Source organism: Macaca thibetana, chromosome 20 (assembly GCF_024542745.1).
Source record: "Macaca thibetana thibetana isolate TM-01 chromosome 20, ASM2454274v1, whole genome shotgun sequence".
NCBI classification, from domain to species: Eukaryota; Metazoa; Chordata; class Mammalia; order Primates; family Cercopithecidae; genus Macaca; species Macaca thibetana.
Window position 1 is genome coordinate 38,737,982 of NC_065597.1, and position 24,550 is coordinate 38,762,531.

Below are 24,550 nucleotides of genomic sequence, written 5' to 3' on the forward strand. Positions count from 1 at the left end.
CTGAACCTTCACCAATACCAGACTGTAATTCCATTGAGGACATAAACAATGTCTTAAACATCTTTTTATCTCCTCAGACACCTGGCATAATACCTTGTATAAACTTAAGTTTGCTAAATGTTTAATCAATGCTATTAGGGAAAAAATAAAACTGTGATCCTAACTCAGCTGGTAAACACATATATTTTTAAACATCTAATATTTAAACAGCAATCATAATAGTGGTCATCACTGAAGGACGATCATAGTTGATCTGGATGTGTCTATGGGCATCTTGTTAGCCATCAAAACAAGGAAACAAGAAAAAATTAAGGCTAGGTGCAATGTCTCGTGCCTGTAATCTCAGCACTTTGGGAGACCAAGGCAGAAGGATTTCTTGAGGCCAGTAGTTTGAGACCAGTATGGGCAATATAACAAGACCCCATCTCTACCAAAAAGAAAAAAAAGAAATCAGCTGGGTATGGTGGTGCATATGGCTAGTTACTAGTTACTAGTTCTAGTTACTAAGGAGGCTGAGGTGGAAGGATCAGTTTCCAGGAGCTTGAGGCTACTGTGAGCTATGAACACACCTCTGTACTCCAGCCTGGGAGATAGAGTGACATTGTATCTTAAAAAACAAAAACAAAAACAAAAACAAAAACAAAAGAAAAAAAAAAAAGAAAAAGAAAGAAGAAAGGCCGGGCGTGGTGGCTCACGCTTGTAATCCCAGCACTTTGGGAGGCTGAGGCGGGCAGATCACAAGGTCAGGAGATCGAGACCACGGTGAAACCTCGTCTCTACTAAAAATACAAAAAAAATTAGCCGGGCGCGGTGGCGGGCACCTGTAGTCCCAGCTACTCAGGAGGCTGAGGCAGGAGAATGGCGTGAACCCGGGAGGTGGAGCTTGCAGTGAGCCGAGATCGCGCCACTGCACTCCAGCCTGGGTGACAGAGCGAGACTCTGTCAAAAAAAAAAAAAAAAAAAAAAAAGAAAGAAGAGAATAAATTAAAATGAAAGCCATGTTACAGGTCCTTGATGCATACTTCCTTCAGATAATCCAAATCAGAATTAAAGAGGCTCTCCGTATTCCTTTCCTCAGCCTGTCTGGCCATAAGAGAGTACTATATCTACAAGAGACTTCAGCTGTCTTGAATGAAGTGAGTAGAGAGAGGTATATTCCCAAGAATAAGTGAACAACTCAAATATTGTACAGAGAGAACACTGGGAGAGAACCTGATAAGATCTTAAAAAGTAACATTATTACAGCACAAGAACTGAAACACTAACTGATGTATCTAGACTGGAAGGAAACCAGGAAAAAAATGGAAATGCAGAAGCCCCCAAAATGGGTTTTGCTGTCTTTGCCCATGAGGAGGATTAAACAAGCGGACAAATTCTAGTCCAAATTATACTGAACAAACTGCTGCTGAACATAACCTGGTGTGCTAACATCAGTCACTGTAACGAAGTAGTTAACATTGCCTCTGATTCTGTAATACTTGTAATTCCTTAGACTATCACAGTAGAGAGTCATAACAGCCACTACAGCTGTAGTGTGTTCTGTTTATTTATTCATATTTGTTGCAAGAAAAATGTATTTGTTATAATCTTTCTTAGCTACCTTTGATAAGATATGGATGATTACAGCATTTCCTGAGCTCCATCATGGTATTGACCAAGTTAGGTACATTAGTTTGTCCTGCTCCTTTGGATAAAAAAGAAAAGTTCTTTTCCAAGATAGCCCGGTAGTATTTCTTTTGAATATTAGTAAGTTCTACTTCAATGATGGTTTCTTCTTTAGGTGCCAACTTCTTTTCCACATCTTCTTTTAATCGTCTCAACATCATTGGTTTCAGGATAGCCTGAAGTTTCTGTACCTGAATGAAAAATGATAAAAAGACATATAACATAAGTGAGCATTTAATGACACATACAAAATAATTACAATGATAAGAAATGTGATGAATGTATTTACAAAGAGCAATAGGATACCTGTTCCTCTGTTTTCAGATCCCCAAATTCTTGCATAAATGTTGATTCAGAAGGAAACCTTAAAGGTTCAAGAAAGTGAAGAAGACTAAATAGTTCTTCAACTGTATTTTGGAGAGGTGTGCCAGTCAAAAGCACCTTGTGTTCCTACATAAAGTGAGAACAATTCACATCAAACATCACAGTACTATAATTATATGAAAGCTGACTTAGGTTATCAAATGTTCAATATGCAAATATTTTTCTGACTCTCTCTCTCTCTCTCTCTCTCTCTCTATATATATATATATTTTGTTTGTTTGTTTAGAGACAAGGTCTTGCTGTGACACCCAGGCTGGAGTGCAGTGATGCCATCATAGTTCAGCATTACACATACAACATAATTACAATGATTAGAATAAATTACAGTGGTGCCACTGTAACTTTGAACTCCTGGGCTTAAGGGATCCTCCTGCCTCAGACTCCCAAGTAGCTAGGACTACAGGTATGCACCAAAACACCTGGCTAATTTTTACATTTTTTTTTTTTTTGTAGAGATGAGGTCTTACTATGTTACCCACCTGGTCTCAAGTTCCAGGTCTCAAGTAATCCCAAAGTGCTGGGATTACAGGTGTGAGCCACGGTACCCAAACTCATAATTTTCAAGAGTTAACTCAAAAAACTACATCTCTACCCACAAATCTTTAGGAATGTACTTTCCCAATCACTTTTTAAAAACTCTGTATCATTCTGAAATACTTCACTTTTTATGCTATTCATGCCTTTAAAAATTCTAAATAATTTTAGAAGAAAAGAAATCAACATTCTAAGAATAAAGAGGGCATTTTTTCTTTTGTACTCAAACATTCTTAGTATGGTAATTTGTACACCAAAGAGTGCTCATTATTTATAATTTGGATGATCATCATTTAACTCTTCAAACATGAATGAATTATCAAATCACTGAGGTTACAATACAAGAATGTAAAGGGCTAATTGACACATGCTTTGAAACTAGAATTCCTTAAAAATTAAACATAATAGTAAAAGAAGAAAATGAACATAGAATATTTTTTCTTTTTTTTTTTTTTTTTTTTTTTTTTTGAGACAGAGTCTCGCTTAGTCGCCCAGGCTGGAGTGCAGTGGCGCGATCTCGGCTCACTGCAAGCTCCGCCTCCCGGGTTCACGCCATTCTCCTGCCTCAGGCGCCCGCCGCCTCGCCCGGCTAATTTTTTTTGCATTTTTAGTAGAGACGGGGTTTCACAGTGTTAGCCAGGATGGTCTCGATCTCCTGACCTTGTGATCCGCCCGCCTCGGCCTCCCAAAGTGCTGGGATTACAGGCGTGAGCCACCGCGCCCGGCCAAACATAGAATATTTTTAATGGTAGTACAAATTATTTAAAATTTTATTTGACAAAACCTCTAAATTCCCATGCTAAATATTTTTATATGCATCTGTGAATCTGCATATTATGTATATGGTAGCAAATGGCCTAGAAAGATAAACAGGAAACCATACTGGAATGAGGTGTTGAACTGGGTGTGTGGCATAGATAAACAGGGAGTAAAAAGGAACACTTTAAGTTTTTACAGAATGTGGTTCTTTGTATTTGAATTATTTGTTCAAGTGCTCATGTAGTAATTATGTGATCTTAATTAAAAATCAAAATGTTTAAAAAATGCTTTCATTTGAAAGAAGCAAACAACTAACAAAAAGATGACTATAAGAAATCCCATTATTAATTATAACCAACATATGTTAAACATGTAGAATTGTGTAGGACTTTTTATCATAAATGATCTGAATAATATAACTTCGGTAAAGGGGCTTTCTATTAAAGAATTTATGGCTTAAAACTTACGGTCTTGGCCGGGCACAGTGGTTCACGTCTGTAATCCCAGTACTTTTGGAGTCTGCCGAGGTGGGCGGATCACCTGAGGTCGGGAGTTCGAGACCAGCCTGACCAACATGGAGAAACCCCATCTCTACTAAAAATACAAAATTAGCCAGGCACGGTGGCACATGCCTGTAATCCCAGCTACTCGGGAGGCTGAGGCAGGAGAATCACTTGAACCCGGGAGGCAGAGGTTGCAGTGAGTGGAAACTGCACCATTGCACTCCAGCCTGGGCAACAAGAGAGAAACTCCATCTCAAATAAACAAACAAACAAACAAACAAACCCAAAACCTTATGGTCTTATTTTCTTTTAAATAGTACATTCTCTATAGAGGTCTTATTTTAAAAATTAATTACTAATGCTTTTTGAAGGAAAGAGCTAAAAAATTTGAAGTCGTAGGAAACAGAATCTTTTTCTTACAAATTAAGGCCAAAAAAAAAAATCTATATTATCATAGATAGGATTCAGATGTACTTATACTCTAAAATTAAAAAGAAAAATTTTGCGGCCGGGCGCGGTGGCTCAAGCCTGTAATCCCAGCACTTTGGGAGGCCGAGACGGGCGGATAATGAGGTCAGGAGATCGAGACCATCCTGGCTAACACGGTGAAACCCCGTCTCTACTGAAAAAATACAAAAAACTAGCCGGGCGAGGTGACGGGCGCCTGTAGTCTCAGCTACTCGGGAGGCTGAGGCAGGAGAATGGCGTAAACCCGGGAGGCAGAGCTTGCAGTGAGCTGAGATCCGACCACTGCACTCCAGCCTGGGCGACAGAGCAAGACTCTGTCTCAAAAAAAAAAAAAAAAAAAAAAAAAAAATTTTAGTATTAACTCTATGACCTTTTACTACACATCTAATAAACTCAATGGTCATAATGATAATATTAAGTTACTTACCAGATTCATGAGTTTCAGGCCCTCTAAGAGTTTACAATTTTTATTTTTTAACCTATGTGCTTCATCAATAATCACACATCGCCATTCAATTGCATTAAGCTCTCCACAGCCTCCAAGAATCATTTCAAAAGTGGTGATGATAGCTTGGAATCTGTAAGCTCCTCGAATGATACGCCCCTAGAAATGATCAAATATAATTATTTGCTGGAATATTTTAATTGCATATTTTTTATTCCTGTCAAATGGTATCTGATAACATGTTATAAAATATTTCTAATGAAATTTTTACATATGCAGACACTCCCTTACAATGAAAACTTTTATCATTGAAACTGTATTATATTGCTATGTTCAATAATGTTAAAAATTATGCCAACATAATTATATTATTAACAATTGTATCCAAATGAGTATTTCTTGGTAAAATGTTTTATGATAATTTTAAGAATTATAATAATTTTAGGCAAGAAATAAATCATGATAAAATCTGGCCAATGAGATTTCAGTATTAGTTCTTATTACTTACACCAATGAGTTCAAAAATATAACAGCAAATAAATAGCGAATAATTAGCCATCCAAATACTTTATTCAGCAGATATTGAGTATCCATGTGCCAGACCCTGTTCTAGTTGCTGGAGATACAGCAGTAAACAAAACAGATAAAAATAATTATCCAATTACAACTTATATTCTACTGAATCAAATGCAGGACACAGTTATTAAGAAAATAATTTTTAAAAAAGTAAATTAGAGATAAGGGCTGTGGAATAAAATAAAACAAGGATGTGGGATAAGAAGTATAAGGTTGGAGGTGACCACTGCAGTTTTATATAGAGTGGTTGGGAGACCATTAGTGCAATGTGATATTTGAGGAAAGATCTAAAGATGAGGGTAGAAGTCATGTTGATATCTAGAGATCTATAAATAAAGCATTCTTGGTAAAAGAAGTAGTAAGTATGAAGGCCCTAAGGTAGGAGTATCTTTGGCAGCATTCAAATAGCAAGAAAGCCAGAGTGTTTGAAACCCAGTGAGTGGGGGAGGCGATGTGGTCAACTGCAGGACTTGAAAACTGTTATACAAACTTTGGCTCTGAGCAAGACACTATTGAAGGGGTTTGTAAGAAGTGTCCTGATTTGACTTGTATTTTTTAAAACAGTTGTGATGAAACCTGTCTGAAGAGGCCAAAGACAGGATCATGGAGAACAGTTAGAAAGCTGCCATAGCAATGCAAGCAAGAAATCTTCATTGCAGTTCAGAGAAGTGGTCAGTTCTAGATACATTTTGAAAGTAGAGCCAACAGGATTTTCCAATGGTTAAGTATGGAGTGAGATACAGTAGGGCCTCAAATTTACCTCTAAAAATTTTAGCTTGAACAACTGGAAGTTCATGTTGTTATTTACTAAAAAGAAGTAGTTTTGGATTTTGATTTTGTATGTTTTAATTTTGAGACCTCTATTAGACATATCCATGAGACCGCTGTTAGACATATCCATGTACATATTTAGTAGGCATTTGGATATGACTCTGGAATTTAGGAAAGAGTTTAGAGTTGGTGATACAGGCTTAGAAATTTCAGCAGTACAGATGGTATTCAAAGTTACGTGTATGAATCAAATCTGTGAGATAATGAGTATAGATACAAAAGAGTTTGAAGACTGAGCCCTGGGTTACCACAGAGTTTAGATACAGGGAAGATAAGAAGGAACCAATAAAGGGGGCTTGAGAAAGAATAAGTGGTGATGTAGGAAAGGATGAAGTCTTGGAATCTAAGTGAACAGAGTGTTTAAACAGGGTTGAAAACATAAGCTATTGGGTATTAAGTGAAAAGAAGGGATAAGAACAGTTGGGTATTCTGACATAGATTTTAATTAATGTTAACCTAATTAATTTTAGATTAGTTATTATTAATTGTGTATACTGGCCATTAAGTTGAATAACAGCTGCAGTAGAATATTATTAAAATAGGTATAAATTATATCTATGACATTTATGCAGCTCTAAAAACCTGGGATATAATATATTCAGTTAAGCTGATATCACAGTGTTTAATAACAAGGGCTCTTGAATCTGACTGGTTTGAGTTTATTAATCTTGGTTTTGTACTGTGATTTTGCAGCAATCTACGCAACTTCTTTAGCCTCAGTTTCCTCATGTGTAAAATGGAGATAATACTGCCTATTTTACAAGGTTGATATTATTTATTAAGTGAAATAATATGTGTAAACTGTTTAGCATAATGCCTGGCACATGGTAAATACTCGATAAATGTTTGTGGTTATTAGTTTATCACTTCTATTACTTTTCCCAGGGCAATTTAGAAAAATTTTAGCATAATTTTAGTACTACTGTTATTTCAAGCTATTTGATAATGTAAAAAAAACAGAAGTTAAATATTCACTTAATTTATATGAAAATATATTTGAAAGAGTTAACTCTAAAAGTTATTTTTATATTTGAAGTACAGATCTATTTATCTCATTACAGGAGACATCTTTATCTTTTGAAATTTAAAACCTCTTTAGGTAACATATCTAGAATTTGTAACATTTATCATAAAAATACAATATTTAATATATACAAATCAGTTTATTACATATCAAGGATCTTCCAAGTTTTTGGCTATCATATTTATGCCAAACTCATGTGACACATACATTAAAATTGTAACTTTGTTAAAAATCTCTTTAAGTCTCAAGATATTAGTTGTGCTTTCTGTAAAAAATGAGAATGTCAAATTAAATAATTTTTATGACAACATACAGCTCTAAAATTCTACAAATGTATGAGTAAGAAAAACAAAACACTAGGTCAGGTGCAGTGGCTCCTGCCTGTAATCCCAGCACTTTGGGAGGCTGAGGTGGGAGGATTACTTGAGTTCAAGACCAGCCTGGGCAACAAACTGAGACCCCATCTTCACAAAAAAAATAAAATAATTAGCCAAGTGTGGAAATGCACTCCTGTAGTCTCAGCTACTTGGGAGGATCACTTAAGCCCAAGAGTTTGAAAATTGATAAATTAACTGATTTTGTTCCTGTTCCTCATTTTGCTTCCTACTTCCAAGGTTGAAACAATTACATTTATACGAAATTAAGCACCTATATAATTAATTATTCTTCAAGTGAAAATAGTCACCTTTGCACCTTTGGAGTCCATGATACCTTAATTAGATTATAGTTTGATTCTTTTCCTTTTTTTAGGGAAAGGGTCTTGCTGTCACCCAGGCTTCAGTGCAGTGGTGTGATCATAGCTCACTGCGGCCTCAAACTCTCGGGCTCAAACAGGTAGAAAATCGTTATTACTGGGAGACAAAAGTAGAAGGCTATGCACATTATCTTACTTCAACCTCTATCATATCACATAACCTGGTCATGTGTTATAATGATCCTTTTAGAACAACAGAATGAGTGAAAGAAAAAATACTAAGGTGCTTTTAATGTAGGGTGCCATTTTCCATTTAAAAAGTACCCTTTCTGTGAATTGTGTTTATTGATTTAATTATTTCTTAATATTTTAATAAAATGATTCATATGAACATTCAAGACCATGACTTGGCATTTCACGTTTTCTTTTAAAAAAAATTTTTTTTTTTTTTGGTAGAGATGGCATCTTGATATGTTGATCAGACTGATCTGGAACTCCTGGCCTCAAGCAATCCTCCCACCTCGGCATCCCAAAGTGTTAAGATTATAAGTGTGAGCTACCATGCCTGGCCTATGTTTTCTAGTCTTAACTTTCTGCTAGAAAATTCTTAAGTTGTCATCCCTTTATTTTATGATCTATGTATTTAGAAGGGATAGAAAATCCCTTCTTAAAGAGTAAGTGGTCAAAGTAAAACAGAAAATGCTCCTCTAAAATACATGGAGAGAGGAATATCATCAAACCACTAGAGTACTGAAATAATCAATCCTAAGGAAAAAATGATGGAGGTATACCTGTTTTGGTAAGCAAAACAAACCACATTTTAAAAAATGTCTAAAATAAAAATCCATTGAACATGAAAGAGAACCTATGGTCTCAACTCAACAGGCATTTAAGCCTGTGGTATCAGTGAAGATTTAAATTTTTAAAATGATGGGAAAAAAGCTGGACAATGATCAGAGACAGTTATTACTCTAAAAATAAATCTAATGTGTATTTAGAAACAATTAGTAAAATTATTATTCTAGTTGAAAAATTAAGAATTACAATGAAACTTGTGCATTGTTTAAATCTGCATACTTCATTATAGTTAACTAGGGCATTAAACTGACTTTTCTCATTGTTCTCTTCAGCTACTCAAATTTACTGTAAAATAAAAATGATGAATAAAAGAGCTTGAACTAAGATCTAGGTAGGCAACTAAATGTATCCTAAATTTGAAAATAATTGGTAGGTAATACTTATCTTTTTCAGCCCTGACCTTTCAAACAACAAACAAAATAATAACACACCTGTGAATCCCTGAAGTACATCTCGTATTGCTGTATCATCTGTCTGCTAATCAGGCTCCCATGATAAACCACAACGTTAATATCAGTCCATGTACGAAACTCTCTCTCCCAGTTTGCAATAGTAGAAAGTGGAGCAATAATCAGGAAAGGTCCTCTTATACCAGTCAGAAGGATTTCGTAGAGGAATGTAATTGATTGAATAGTTTTGCCAAGACCCATTTCATCTGCTAAAATGCAGTTTCGTCTGAAATAAACAAATACATTATCCATGCATACATTGGGTTTTTTTCTATACTTTAAAGATAAATATACAAAGATAATCAAAGATCAAATAAAATAGTTGTATTTATAAAAATGTAAAAGTTGCTTAAGTGCAGAGTAGGCTTAAGATTAAAATTTTATTAAAATCCTGCAAAGGGACACCTAAGGATTTCTGTAGCTCCAAAATAAGGATACCACCCATTAGATGTTTGATTTTTTAAAAAAGAAAAGGGAAGGGCAAGGCCAACTCAATATATTATTTGTTCAGGAATCATTTAATAAATACCTTCTATATCTAAGGACAGTATGAGAAGACAGGATACAAAACAAATAGAACATGTTATCTGCCTTTCAGGGGTGTATATCTATTACAGAAGCTGACATGCAAATAAATAAATAGTCATGCAATGTGCTATCACTGAAGCACAGATAGAGCACTGGTTTTCAATTGTGGCTGCACATCAGAAGAGCTCACAAAGCTTGAAAAAAAACCCCAGATACTCAGGCCCCTCCCCTATACATTCTGATTCAATGTATATGGAATAGGATAAAATCAGTTATAATTTCAAAAGTAAGCTTCACAGATGATTATGATATGTTGGTCAATTAAGAATCATCAGTATGGTTTATTATGGAGGCTTGAAAGATTAAGCCTCAACTCTGGCTAGAAGAGATGAAAGAAGACCTCCTTCAGAAAGGAGGTCAGTAATGAGTAGGATTTTTGCCAGAGAGCATAGTGAATGAGCAGAAGTGTGAAGAACATGATGAACTGAGGGACCAAAAGTTGTTTTCTATGGTTTGGAGGAGAAGGTAAAAGGAGGAGAGATTATTGAGGAAGCAGGGTCATATATAGAAGACATTTGCCATTTTATTATGCAATGGAAATTACTGGCACACTTCAAACAAATCCAATGAGATTAGGTTTGTATTTTAAAGTTTACTCTGGTGCTATTGTCGATATTAGAGGTTGAGGTGACTAGAAGTTGGGACAGTAACTGGGAAAGCACCATTAAGTGCAGGGAAGAAAGTGTGGGCACCTGGTCTAAGAGAGGAGAAACTAAGGGGAGAGAATCTTCCAGAATTAATTGTGGGTTAGAATGAAATGGACCTAGTTACCAATGTATGGGGTACAGGGTGAAGCCAGATTTCAGTCTGGGTGACTAAAGGAATTGTGTTATCATTAACCAAGATGGAAAATACAGAGGAAGAACAATTTTGATGGGGAAGAAACAGAAAATAATACTAATTTTTATTCTAGTGTGTTTAAAGAATCATTGAGATAGACACTCAGGTAGCAAGAGCCAAATAAAAACATGGGCCCAGAGTTCAAGACCTTAGAGATAAAAGTATGGGACCATTAGAATATTACTGTTACGTGAAGGCACGGGGAGTACAGAATACGGCTTAGGGAGAACAAACATGTAATATGAAAAGAGAGCTAAAGACAGAACCAAGGGCAGGCAAACACAGTATCTACAGGGCAGGCAGAGGAAGAAGAACCAGCAGACTATTGAAAGGAATAGTCACAGGTACTGCAGAGCTAGGAGACAGTCACACTGTGGAAGCTGTTGGGGTTCAGAGTGGGGGGAATGTTTAAAGAAGGAAGGAGTACCAACTACTAACCAATGCAGCAGAGAGCAAATTAGGGCTGAAAAATATTCCATGGATTTGGAAAGTTAAAAGTTTCAGAGAATGCAGGGGAGTCGGGGTGGGGGCAGTGGTGGTGGTGCTGAGGGGAATGGGGAGAGAGAGGGAGAGAGAGAAGGAGAGAGAGAAAGACAGAGAGAGAAGCAGAGCCAAGAGAAGGTTTATTTTAAACCCAAATTTGTTCATAGACTGAAGGGATGGCAATAGTCTTCAGGGATGGCCTGGAGATAAAAAAGAGAAGGATAAGTGATTGAAGTAAGGCTCTATATTCTAAGAAGACTAGATGAGATGGTATGTCTGATACATGAGGACAGTGGTAAGAATAACTATGGATGAAGATATTAACGTATCTGTAGGCTTGGATATGAAGGCAAGCAAGAACTTGGATGAATTTACCTACCGTCCCTGGGTTTCTCTATGAAGCAGTCATATACAGAGTGTGAAGAGGGCAGAACTGTAACAAAGGGCTTCAAGAAAGTGGTGAAAGGTTAAAACAGGCAATGTAGGAGATGGAAAAGGGTACTGACGAGGGAAGACAAGTTAAAAAAATGTTTTGTCAACTACTTTTCCTAGATGGTTCTCTTGGGAAAAATGATGATTAACATTTGGAAAATATAAATCAGGGAAAAGAGCACTGTGGGGATAACAGGCCTCTTTCTATCAACTGAGTCCATGACTCACCATCACTTAAGCATAACAACTCAGAAGACTCACGTGAAAAGTAAAAATGATTAAAAATGATTCTAAATAAAAGCATCATCAAATTTTGCTATTCTTACTAATAGTACGGCCTTTATTTGCTCTTTTGCATATGTAACTACTACGCTTTCTCAATTGCAGTACCATTTTTTACTTATTTTGCAATTATCTTTTCATCTCAAAAAAGAATATAAGACATTCTATAAGGCATTTTGAAAACCTTGGAAAACAAATAATAAAAATGGGGTAATTAATTACTAGGTTCCCATATTTTATATTCCATTCCTTATCTATTGCTGACAATCTACTTCTTTGACGATTTACATTAAATGATAGAGCTTTAATTCCTGTAAGTATACCTTGCTCGTAACTCACTAATTCGAACTGATTGTTGGCAGAAAGTAGTATGGGTTGATAAGCTGAAAAGCATTATATAACACATAAGATGTCTTAGGACTCTTAGAAAGGTATTTCAAATTTAAGTATTAATCAACATACCAACTTTCTTCTATTCTGATTGGTATACATTTAAAGAAAACAATTGTAGTTGAATCCTAAATTGTAATTTACATATTTTCCTGAGGTAACCTCACTTTAAATAATGAAGACTTCATAACAATAACAATATAGCAACATCAGTATCTATTTTACTTGACACATTTTGGCACACATTAAAAAAATAAATTTTTTTTGTTAAGATATACTACATACCTATTGTACCAATTGAACAAGAGCCAGTTGAGTCCTTCTAGTTGATATTCCCTGAGTTGATTGCCATTTTTATAGTCCCTGGATTGATCTATTTTCTTCCAAATATTAGAAGGAGGACGGTCCTTTGTGGAAAAACAAAGAATGAATGCTGTTTAAATCTTCCATGTATCATACTGATGGCAAAAAGCATTGGTTTAAAAATAACCCTAAGAGGCATAACAGTGTAGTGCTATGATTAACTTTTACCTAACATTTAAAGGTCAAATTAATTCTATACAACTCTTCCAGAAAATTGAAGAGGAAGATATATTTCCTGACTCATTCTATGAAGCCTTGATACCAAAATCAGACAAAAACATCACAACTACAGACCAATGTCCCTCATGAACAAAGATGCAAATATTAACGCAATTTTACCAAACTGAACTTAACAATATATAAAAAGGGCAATAAGATCATGACCAAGTAGTTTTTTTGTTTTTTTTAAACCAGGAATGGAACGTAGGTTTAAAGCAGAAAATTAATCAGTGTTGATCAACAGATTAAAAAATAAAAATCAGCCAAGTGTGGTGGCTCATGCCTGAAAGCTCAGCACTTCTGGAAGCCAAGTGAGGAGGATCACTTGAGATTAGGAGTTCAAGACCAGCCTGGGCAACACAGGCAGACATAATCTCTATTTAAAAAAACATAAAACATAAAAACCAGAAATAATATGATACTCTCAGTAGATGCAGAAAAAGTATATGAGAAATTCAACATCCACTCCTAATTAAAACTCATCAAATTCTGAATAGAAGGGAACTTCCTTAACCTATTATGGTACAGCTATGAAAAAGCCAAAACTAACATTACACTTAAAGGTGAAAGACTGACTGCTTTCCCCCTAAGATCAGGAATAAGGCAAGGATGTCCTCTGTGACAACTTCTATTCAACACTGTACTGCAGGCACTAACAAGTGTAACCAGCAAGAAAAAGATAAAAGTCATCAAGATTGAAAAGGAATAACAAACTGTCTTTATTTATATTATAGAAGACATGATTTGTCTATGTAGAAAATCCTGTGGAATCTACCAAGAAAGCTAAACTAAGTAGTAATTTTAGCAAGGTTGCATAATACAAGATCAATGTGCAAAAGTCAATTGCAGTCTACATTATGGCAACAATCGTGAATATATTTTTAAAAAACAATAACAATTTTATAATAGCATTCAAAATAGCTTTTGATATTCATGGTACAAAACATTTCTTTCAAAAGAAATCTATAAGCCCAGAAGTGAAACATTATATGTAAAAGAATTTTATTCACTTATATATACAGATACATAAGACATAAATTTTCTGAAGATTCCTGAATGGGAATTCAAATAACATTATCCTGGCCCCAAATTAGTAGGGTCTCAGTGGGAGAAATAAGTTTCTGAGAAATAAGCAAAAGGTCTCTTATTGTCTTCTGCTTTAAAATTATACTGTTACTAATCAACAAAATTACACTTCTAACAATTATCAGGATAATCAGGTGTGATATTGTGAAATATATATTTGGTCTTCACTCCTATTTCCTGGCATACAACTCTTGATATTCTTGGGTTCTCCAAAGTGCTGCTTATTTGTGTGCCAATATTGCTGACTGACAAATTCAGGTGAGGCTGGTCACCAGAAGGACAAAGGCATGATTAGAGGGGAGAATGAGAGGAGAGGAATGGGAAGAAAAGGAGAGAAGGAGGGGAGGAAGGAAGGAAGGGGAGAAGATCAAGTTGATCACCAATGGCCATTGGATGATTGAATCAATCATGCCTATATAATGAAGCCTCCATAAAAACCCAAGAGGACAGGGTTTAGTGAACTTTCAGGGAGCTGAACACTTCCAGGGAGCTAAACATGTGGAGACTCACAGAAAGGTGAATAAGAACTCATTTACATGCCAGGAAAGTGGCAAACCCCAACTCTACAGGGACAGAAGCTCCTGCACTCAGACCTCGCCCTATGTGTCTCTTCCTCTGGCTGTTTGTTTGTATCCTTTAAAATATCCTGAGGAATAAACCGGTAAAACTTGAACGTCTTCCTGAGTGCTGTGAGCTGCTCTAGCAAATTAATCAAACCCAAAGTGGTGGGTAATGGGAACCCTAACTTGAAGCCAGTCAGTCAGAAGTTCTGAAGGCCCCTGGACTTGTGACTGGTGGAAAGGAGGGGACAGTCTTGTGGGACTGAACCCTCAAGATGTGGGATCTGATGCTATATCTGGGTAGATGGTGAATTAGAGCTAGGTAGAACTGAATTAGAGGACAGCTAGCTGGTGTCCACTGCAGAACTGACTGCTTGCTGGTCAGAAGAATTCCCCACATATTTTGGGGTCACAGAAGTCTTTTGTGTTGATTGTTGTGTTACCCTGAGAGCACAGGAAAAACACAGTTCAGGAGAGTTTTTCTTAAACATCAGGTAAGTGTATGGTAATTGTAAATGGAAAACAAAACAGGCTATCAGTATACAGAGAACAGGACTGGTTATTGAAGCTCTGCTGCTACTTAATACAGGTAAGTGTTTGCTAAAGAAAACATTTTTTTTTTTTTTTTTTGAGACGGAGTCTCGCTCTGTAGCCCAGGCTGGAGTGCAGTGGCCGGATCTCAGCTCACTGCAAGCTCCGCCTCCCGGGTTCACGCCATTCTCCGGCCTCAGCCTCCTGAGTAGCTGGGACTACAGGCGCCTGCCACCTCGCCCGGCTAGTTTTTTGTATTTCTCAGTAGAGACGGGGTTTCACCGTGTTAGCCAGGATGGTCTCGATCTCCTGACCTCGTGATCCGCCCGTCTCGGCCTCCCAAAGTGCTGGGATTACAGGCTTGAGCCACCGCGCCCGGCCAAGAAAACATTTTTTAAGTGGTAGCCAATGAGCATTAAAATAATTAACATATATTTTAATTGCTGCTTAAAATAATTTCTGCATTAGATCATGTTCTGTGCAGCTTCTTTTCAGCAATCCAGTCACCATTAATGATTCATTAGTTTGGGTCAGGGAAAAATTTCATTTACAGAATCTCAAAATACTTTACATGACTTACATGCTATTTTATTTAACAGCAATATACTGGCAAAAAGAAAAGAAAAGAAAACAAAACAAAACAAAAATCTCCTACATTATTTAACCATGACAGACTAGCCTTGTTGTCATCAATTTTACATTAATTAAGGGGATTAATTCTATTGGCTGAGCCCCCTTTACCAAGGTCTATAACATATATTTAAGGCATCTCTAATTTTTGAAAAGCTCCAGAAGAGATTCTGATATGCACCTGTGACTGAGAATCATTGATTTAAAGACATAGCTTATTCAATGAGGCTTAATGTTACCACCAAGGCAGAGTCCCCACCCCAAAAGAAAATCTTTCTTTTACAACATTCCTTGACCCACTCCTCTCTGAATTAGGTGATACTTCTGTTTTCTGGTTCAAGGAATAGCATTTAGAAGGTAAAAGGAATGGGGGTAAACTGATACCCTTTTGTTAACAGCCTATGGGCATTACTGGAAAATAAAGTAAGAAGACCAGAAAATAATATTAGGAAGATCAGAAAATAGTTATTATAAAACAATATGATCTCTTCTATGGAATATTTAATTCATTTCATTCTCTTATGTCACATCTCCATGTTTATCAGGGCAGCTTTCCTCACTTTCGTGCTAATCAAAAAGGAATCTGCTCCTGTCTTTTCACATATAAACTCCCTCTTTAGCTTTGGCTCCCAAAACTAGACTCACATAGTAACAAGTCTGTTTAAAAGAAATGAAAGTAAAACAAATTACATAATTATTAGCAATATCGTAACTTACATAAACAAGTGCTAAGATTTCATAAGGCTGTCTAAAACAGATTCTTACCAAACGTCTTGTGTCAGGCCTTGAAGCTTGCAGTTGTTCAAACTCTTCTATTTTTGCAAGATCTACATCTTCTTTCAGTTCCCAAGTACTATCTTCATATGGCAATGAGCACCATTTTACTAAGTAGTAAATAACAGGCTGTAAAAAAATTTTTTTCATTTTACCATTTTGAAAAAGACACTAGTAAGAAATAGTTTAAACAGAGAATAAAGTACTAGGTCTTAATACTTGGAAAGTTTCAGATTTTTCTTACTTAAAAAATATTTTTACCAAATATTTACCTCACCAGTATCCTTATCTTCACAAAAAGAGACTTCTAACACTCTGTCTACTTCAACGTAGTCTGGATTAAATGGTTCTTCTTCCATCTAAAATTAAAAGGTAACTTAATTGACATCTGACAAAGAAGTGGAATGATAAAAGGACAAATTTACCAGCATTTCACTACAGACCTTGTAAGTTTGATTTTAATTAAATGCCCAATAAATGGAATTCTTCCATTTTCACTTCCAAATGATAGCTAGGATATCATGAATAATGTTGTAAATAATAAAACCAATCAAATAGTATTTAAAAATAAGGTACTCTAGAAGATACGTGCTTTAAAAAATTCCTGAAAGCAGCCTCTATATCTTTCCTTTATTCTTTTCCTTAGGTTGCAAGAGTTGAAGACCATGCATCCCATTGTATGCTCATTTCTCAGTTGTCTCACACAGGCTTTATCTTTACCTGATGGTTCTTGTGCTCAAGACCCACTTATTGAGCCGACTGTAAACTTTACTGAGGTACCTCAAACTCATTTGCACTCAGTTACTCTTCAACCCATACCTCCTCCTACATTATCTAACTGGTTAATGGTAACAGAGCTTCCTCTCCATAGCCCACGCTCAGTGACACAAGTCAGAAATGAAGAAGTCATTTTAGATTCCTTCTTTTTCTTTACCCTCTACATCTAGTAAGTAACCAATTTGTACAGATTCTACTTTTAACTCTGAGATTGGTTCCTCCTTCCTCATCCTCACTTCTTACTTGAACCTTTACAAATAACCCCAACTACTGTCTCACCTCCCTTTAATCTGTTTTTCACAATGTCCCCAGAGTTATCTTTCTCAAATATAAATATTATATATCGTTCCTTTACTTAAAATTCTTCACTGACTCTCCCCTAATTAGTTTTAATGAAAATTTAATGATTATTAATTAATTCTAAAATCTTCAGCTTATTAGGAATTTCTAGATCATAGTGAATAAATGAGATATTTAAGGTGATGGGAGGACCTCCCAGCATTCACAAACTCACAGGTCATTAGAATAATTTTTTTTTTTTTTTTAAATAGAGATAGAGGTCTCATATGTTGGCGAGGCTGGTCTCAAACTCTTGGCCTCAAGTGATCCTCCCATCTTGACCTCCCAAAGTGTTGGGATTTCTGGCATGAGCCACCATACCCAGCCCATATTTTTTATGTGAAATTAATAATTACAAATGGAATAATAGTAATTATGTAGTGAAGATATCTGGCAGATACCACCTTAATCTAGTGATTAACCACCAGTACTGGGGTAGAGAGGTATCATGTACCATCTTATATCATTCACTAGAAGAACACAGCATCACTTCTATGGTGTTCTTTTAAAAAATGCCTAACCTGGATCATGAAGAAACCTCATACAATCCCAAATTGAGGGGCATTCTACAAAATTAATGAGCTGTACTCTTTAAAAATGTCCAAGAAATGAAAAACAAAGAGGGACTGACTAAGAGAGATATTACAACTAAATGTAACGTGTTGCTGGATTAGACTCTGGACCAGATAAAAATACACACACACATACACACACACACACACACATTTTGTTATAAAAACACTAGTGGAACAATTAGTGAAATATGTATAAGGTCTGTGGATGAGATAATAGTATTACATCGATGTTAGTTCTACTATTTTTATGAAAGAGAATATAGTTGTTTTTAGGAAATATATACTAAAGTGTCTGCAATGTTAAAATGGTTTAGAAAAAGACGTGTGTATGACAGAGATAGAGAGACAGAGAGAATGAATACAAATGATAAAGCAAACATGGTAAAATGTTAACATTTTGGAAATCAGTTAAAATAAATGTGGGAATTCATTGTACTATTTTTGTGACTATTTTGTTTAGAAGAAAACGTTTTTAAAATTCTCAAATTAAGAACTTAAAGTGGCTCTAAAAGGAGTCTATTAGAAAATCTGGACCAGGAAAGAACATCAGACCATTCAGTCAGGCCTATACAGGTAAATTTTTCCAGTGAGGTTCTGTTCACATACATGAAGCTGGTATAGAAAATATGCAATATATTTCATGTACTGAAAAATCTTATTTTCCATTTACTTGCTAGATTATCACTTCCTCCACTTGAATAACTTTGCTGATATATTCTTGGTAATAAACCATACTCACATTCAACTCTAAGTATTGAAATATATGCTAGTTAAAAAATACAAGCATGATCTACCATTCTGAATTATCAGTATTCCTGTTTCAAACAGTTTCCAACCTAATTTTGAGAATAGAAAAATACTATATGTAGGTAGCATTTGTATTCAAATATCAACACTGGAAGTCTAAGAATTAAAATAATGTGTAATTTTTGATAAATAATGCTACATGTGTTCAGAGACCAACACATAATAGTCTTATTTATTTTTTTCTTACATCTGCAAAAAAGTGTGCTCTTTGTGCTTGTCTCAATTTGAATCGTTTGATTTTCTGCTGGATCCTTTTATCTTTCAAAAGCTGCTCTTCTGTGGCCCACTCACAGTGAAGATAGGAGCTAAAATTTTTATAAAAATAATATATTAGAATGATACAGATAACCATTTTAAGATGTATTTTAAACCAAACTATTATAATTCTTCAACTTTACAAATAGTTAGTTCATCAATTAACTTTAATAGAATTCATATCATTTCTAAAATAAAGTAATTGTGATCACTATATGCTAAGGAGGTCACAGTCTAAAGGTATACAATTTGCCATATAGAAACAGAACAGTAAAATGATCAAAAGTCTAATCACAAGATGTGATTTATCTATTATTTTCTTCCCTATAACAGTTTTGTCGTGATCAGAAAGCTAACTAGTTTTGAAACTAACGTGATTTAAAACGCTTTCATGGAGGTACAAAGAAAAGTTGGAAAATACATAAAAAGAAGAGTAAGTGATTTTTCCCCAGTTAGCAACTCTTACGAGTTAACTGACCTACATCCAAAATTAAAATTAAAAACTTTAAGGTCAAATCATCTCATTGTGTACATCTGACATAAAAACCTAAAGATCAGGAAAAAAAAAATTTGTTTTTAAAGAGATGGAGTCTCACTATGTTGCCCAGGCTGGCTTCAGACTCCTAGGCTTAAGAGATCCTCCTGTATCAACCTCCAGAATAGCTGGGACTATAGGTAGATTAGAAATGTCTTTTATAAAAACAATAAAATCTGAAAAGTTCAACAATACAATGAATGCTGTCCATAAATTATAAAAGTATATTTTATAAAGATTCTTGCATTTTGATGTTAATAATTAACATTTTCTGGAAAATAAACAAAATTTAATTTTTTTTTGTCTTTTTTTTTTTTGAGATGGAGTCTCGCTCTGTCGCCAGGCTGGAGTACAGTGGCGCGACCTTGGCTCATAGCAATCTCCGCTTCCCGGGTTCAAGTGATTCTCCTGCCTCAGCCTCTTGAGTAGCTGGGACTACAGGCACGCGCCACCACGTCCAGCTAATGTTTTGTATTTTTAGTAGAGATGAGGTTTCACCATGTTGGCCAGGATGGTCTCAATCTCTTCACCTTGTGATCCGCCCACCTTGGCCTCCCAAAGTGCTGGGATTACAGGTGTGAGCCACCCCGCCTAGCCAAATCATTCAATTTTAACATGAAAGGTTTTCAAATGGGCCCTTTTCACTTTTTAATGATTCTTGATTTATACAGGTATAAATGATAAAAATTATAAAAAATGTGGATAAAATGAAAATCATAATTTTAATTTATTAAAGTAATTTATATGTAAATCAACATCTTTCTTTTATTTTTCTAACTCAAATACTTACTAATTCTTGTATTTTACAAAAAATTCTTCTGTATCAATCATCACTCCAGGTGATATCTAAGAAAAGAAAATCAGTAATGGTGACTCTTTTAAACAGGCCACAGAATATGAAGTGTAAAATGTAATGTACCAGTACTTACTTCCTTTTTTACAATTCTAGAAGATAGAATTTTGTCTACAATTGCAGCATCTTCTTCACTCGGATTTTCCTATGGGAGGGAGGAAAGAAATAATGACAGCACATTCTGAAAGATCTTTTAGTTGCCACTTTGTATGTTGATGAACATACTATAATTCAACAAATATTTATACAGCATATGTGCCAGACACTATGTTACATGTTAGAAAAACAAAAATGAAAAAAAATAGTTGTCCTTTTCATTACCTGCATTATCTCTGTAGCAAACATATTGTGCTTTTTAATGTGCTAGTCATTATTTTAAGCATTTTATATATATTAATTGAATCTATTATCTTCATTATTATCATTTCCATTTTACAGATTAGGAAATTTAGGCATAGTTAAATAAGTACTTTCTCAAGGTACTCAGCTAGTGACTGAGTGGTTGGCTCATAATGCATATAAGGGGGACTTAAAAAATTAAAGACGAGAGAAGTACATATGGCATTCAGGCAAATGTGTTCATAAAACAGAGGAGTGAGTGCTTATGGAGAAGTAGCAGGAAACACCACCAGAAAATCCAGACGAAGGGGTTTACACACTGCTAAAAAGGCATCGTTATTTTTGTAAGGTTCAGGAAACTATTACAGGAGTTTTCAGTAGAAAAATAATGTGATTAGACTTGTAATTTAGAAATATTCTGCAGAAAAGATAGAATTTCAAGAACATATATTTAGGAGGTAGAAAGTGTAGTGACAACCTGGATGAAGAGGCAAAGGAAAACGAAGAGAGGATGAATTCCTAGGTTTCTAATTTGAATGACTCAATTAACTAATAATATGGAATCCAGAAGGATTAAGTTGGAGCAATTTTTAGAAGAAAAAATAATACAAGTACCTTATAGAATTTATGCTGGTTTAAAATGTTTTGCAGTCATAATTCTAAATATGCTTACCACAAACAACTGTAAAGGCTGTTCACCAGGTAAAGGAGCTGAATTCTTTTTTATTTTCATAGAACCTTTAACCTCTTCTTCAGATTGCTTCCCTTCTACATCTTCTGCGTATTTTTTTCTTTTAATTTGTCGATTTGATCTTCTTTTCTGTAACGAACCACAAGGATCAGATTTATATAATTTATTTTGAAGAAAAGTTTTTAAAAATAATTACCCCTAGAGTTGGCGGTTTTGTATATTAAATTTTCAACATGATACTCAATGCTCATCTTTTCCTGTTTTGTTTTTAATTAGAGGAAGATTATAATTTGCCATTTGCCACAGGCTTACAATGTTCCTACAATTCTACTTTCTATAATTTCAAACAACAAATATTAGTAATACTTTTATTATGTTAATTTGGAAATCATTAAGAATAAAGAGATCCCTCTTTTTTTAAAAAATTATTTCACAGGTTGGGCAAAATATATTTTATTAGTAATACCTTTATTACTACATTACTTATCTTTAGAAACTGTTGTTAAGAATAAAAAGGTATCTGTTTTATTTAACTATTTCATACCTTGGGCAATAAATATTTAAACTATTAATAATTTTACAGTTTTAGTCCAAAACGTAAAAAGTGTATCAGATGAATATTGGGTATAGAATTGGGGGTATAAATCTAGAAGAATAAATTCAATAGTATTTGCCAAAACACGTGAAACTGTGTTTAAAGCAGAATAACATAAAATATTTTAAAAGAAATGCACAAAATAAGCAAGCATTAAATCTACCAAATAATTGTGAATGAAAGAAGAAACGGTTTCACTAACTTTAGTAGCTTTCCTTAAATATAAAAAAATCACTATCATCACACAAAATTAAGCCTTTTACAAGGTATTACCTGTAGTAAGATAATTTTTAAATAATCTAAGTAATTTTAAATCTGGAATCAAATATACATGGCTTTACTTACCTCCCTAAATATCTAATATTTTTTCAAAAGTTTTATATTTCAAGGAGAACTTAAAAAACAAAAACAAAGTTATATCTCTTTTAGTGTTTCCACAATAAAGATAAAAACTCAGGTTGGTTTCAAAATCCCAAATGACTTTGATTTATTTTTTAAATTTCCCTTGTAATCTCATGGGGTAGAGACATTTCATGGGGGTAGTGGCATCTCAACCAACTGTTCAATTGCTTAATATGTGGCAAATCTCTCTCTTCTTTTTTTTAGTCCAATTTCTTCTATATATTTAGTAACTTCATGACACTTCCAAAAAATGGAACCAGCAAAATAAACCACAAGTTCTTTTGGTTTCTGCTTGTCTTCTATTTGGCAGGTCTTTAATTTACCTTCATAGCCATGACGAAAATAGCTGAGTCACTGTTACAGTGTGGTGACAAACTATATGCATGCAGTCATGCCTCTGCCCCTTTCTCTTGTGAGTAGTAAAATACTGAGAGAAAGAAAGGCACTCATATGGTCAGTCAAATGTACTAGATAACACCATGCCTCATTAGGATGGGTCAAATGTTTCTTGGCCATGAAGACACTGACATTTCAAACCTCAAAGTAACACAGCCTAGTGACATACAAAAATCCTAATTAAAGGGCTAATAGAAACCCAATTTTCCTTCATCCTGTTTTGAAAAGGATATGAATTACCTACTATTCTCTGGGAGGGGGGAATTCTATGGATTACTAACACTAGGCTAAAAGAATATTTAGAATTCTATTATGGGCACCATATAGATCTTAATGTTCAAGAATAGTTTTAATTAATAAACAACTGTGACATATTATCAATGTCTCATTAGGCATGACTTTTAAATAATGAAATTTGAGACTAGTTCAGTACATTTTTAGAAAATTCTGTTAGATGTTTTCAGCATTAGTTTCCTTTCTGGTCATTTAGACATCTATTAGTACTTAGAGACAACTCACTTAGTTTTTAGTAAATAGCAAGTGAGTGACCTCAAAGAATCTTTTAAGCTCACAAAAGTGCACTCGGATAGAATGAAGGTTACTTATTGTAAACTGTTCCCTCATCCTACAAAGACTTTGTCTAACAGATTAATTTAAAAGTGTATGAATTATGAGATTATAGAAGATTTTACCATAAATTATACTCCACTAGAGGATATAGTTACACATTAATTAGGTAAAGCCAAATAAGGTATCATTCTCACCAATTATCATTACCTGCCATACAATGTCGCTACTAGTTTAAAAACATAAAAATGAATCTGACTTCTACATTTTTGGCATGTGCTTTTTCTGGCTTTCTTTCTCCATGTTTTTTAAAGCACAACTGGAAATCTTGATAAACTGTCCCTTCTAATTTCTTATTTTTAGCTTCTTAAGTCTTAAAGGCTTCAAGAGATCAGTCCATAGCACTTCACATAGGAAGTCAGAAGCATGTTTTAAATAATATAGTACTTCACTATTTTAACATTGCACTTGTTTCCTATAATATTCCCAATAGTATAATCTGTTGCAGGGGCATTTTTCTTTGTAATTTAGGTCTCTAAATATAGTTGGACAACTGTAATATTCTTTATTAAGATTAAAAGTAACAAAATTAAATACCAAATCACATTTTTAGATTTCTAACTGATTCCAAACCTTAATTAGTTTCCAAAATGGTTGAAAGCTACATGGATTTTTCCATCATTTATTTAATTACACAATCAAATATATCAACAATATAGATTTATAACTATTAGAAAATATTTTTACCTTCACCATTTTTTGTGTGTGTGTTAAAGCAACACACCTGTCAAAACAACCTAATACTACAGTGAAAAACATGGAAGAAATGTTCATGTTGACCTAGCCTACCATTTCATTGTTTGGAAATTACATAACGGAAAAATGGCCAGCATTATTTCAGCAAAAATTAAACTAAATGTAATCATATGGAATAAGTTAAATATAAGTTTGCCTAAGTTAAGGATAACATATGATGAAAAAGCCAGGCCATGTAATATTAGGAGCTTCAGTCACTGCCCTTACCTCAACTCTTGCAGCAGCCCAGGAGCCT

At 34.7% G+C, this 24,550-nt stretch overlaps 1 protein-coding gene and 1 pseudogene across 14 annotated transcripts in view; one reads left to right on the forward strand and one right to left on the reverse strand.

Annotated features, from left to right (window-relative positions):
• LOC126944990 (26S proteasome regulatory subunit 4-like) overlaps nt 1-24,550 on the forward strand; it is a 1,186,326-nt pseudogene that overhangs the window by 144,885 nt on the left and 1,016,891 nt on the right. The window lies entirely within an intron of this gene.
• Nucleotides 1-24,550, reverse strand: part of CHD9 (chromodomain helicase DNA binding protein 9) — a 275,542-nt gene that overhangs the window by 80,751 nt on the left and 170,241 nt on the right. For all 13 annotated transcript variants that reach the window (XM_050774874.1, XM_050774871.1, XM_050774868.1 and 10 more), the window contains 11 exons: nt 21,522-21,668; nt 20,586-20,654; nt 20,447-20,502; nt 19,054-19,171; nt 16,641-16,727; nt 16,360-16,497; nt 12,491-12,612; nt 9,173-9,416; nt 4,741-4,917; nt 1,972-2,115; nt 1,601-1,856 (listed from right to left, as the gene is read on the reverse strand). In XM_050774874.1, coding sequence (XP_050630831.1) covers nt 1,601-1,856; nt 1,972-2,115; nt 4,741-4,917; nt 9,173-9,416; nt 12,491-12,612; nt 16,360-16,497; nt 16,641-16,727; nt 19,054-19,171; nt 20,447-20,502; nt 20,586-20,654; nt 21,522-21,668 — 1,558 coding nt within the window. The remainder of the gene's footprint in view (nt 1-1,600; nt 1,857-1,971; nt 2,116-4,740; nt 4,918-9,172; nt 9,417-12,490; nt 12,613-16,359; nt 16,498-16,640; nt 16,728-19,053; nt 19,172-20,446; nt 20,503-20,585; nt 20,655-21,521; nt 21,669-24,550) is intronic.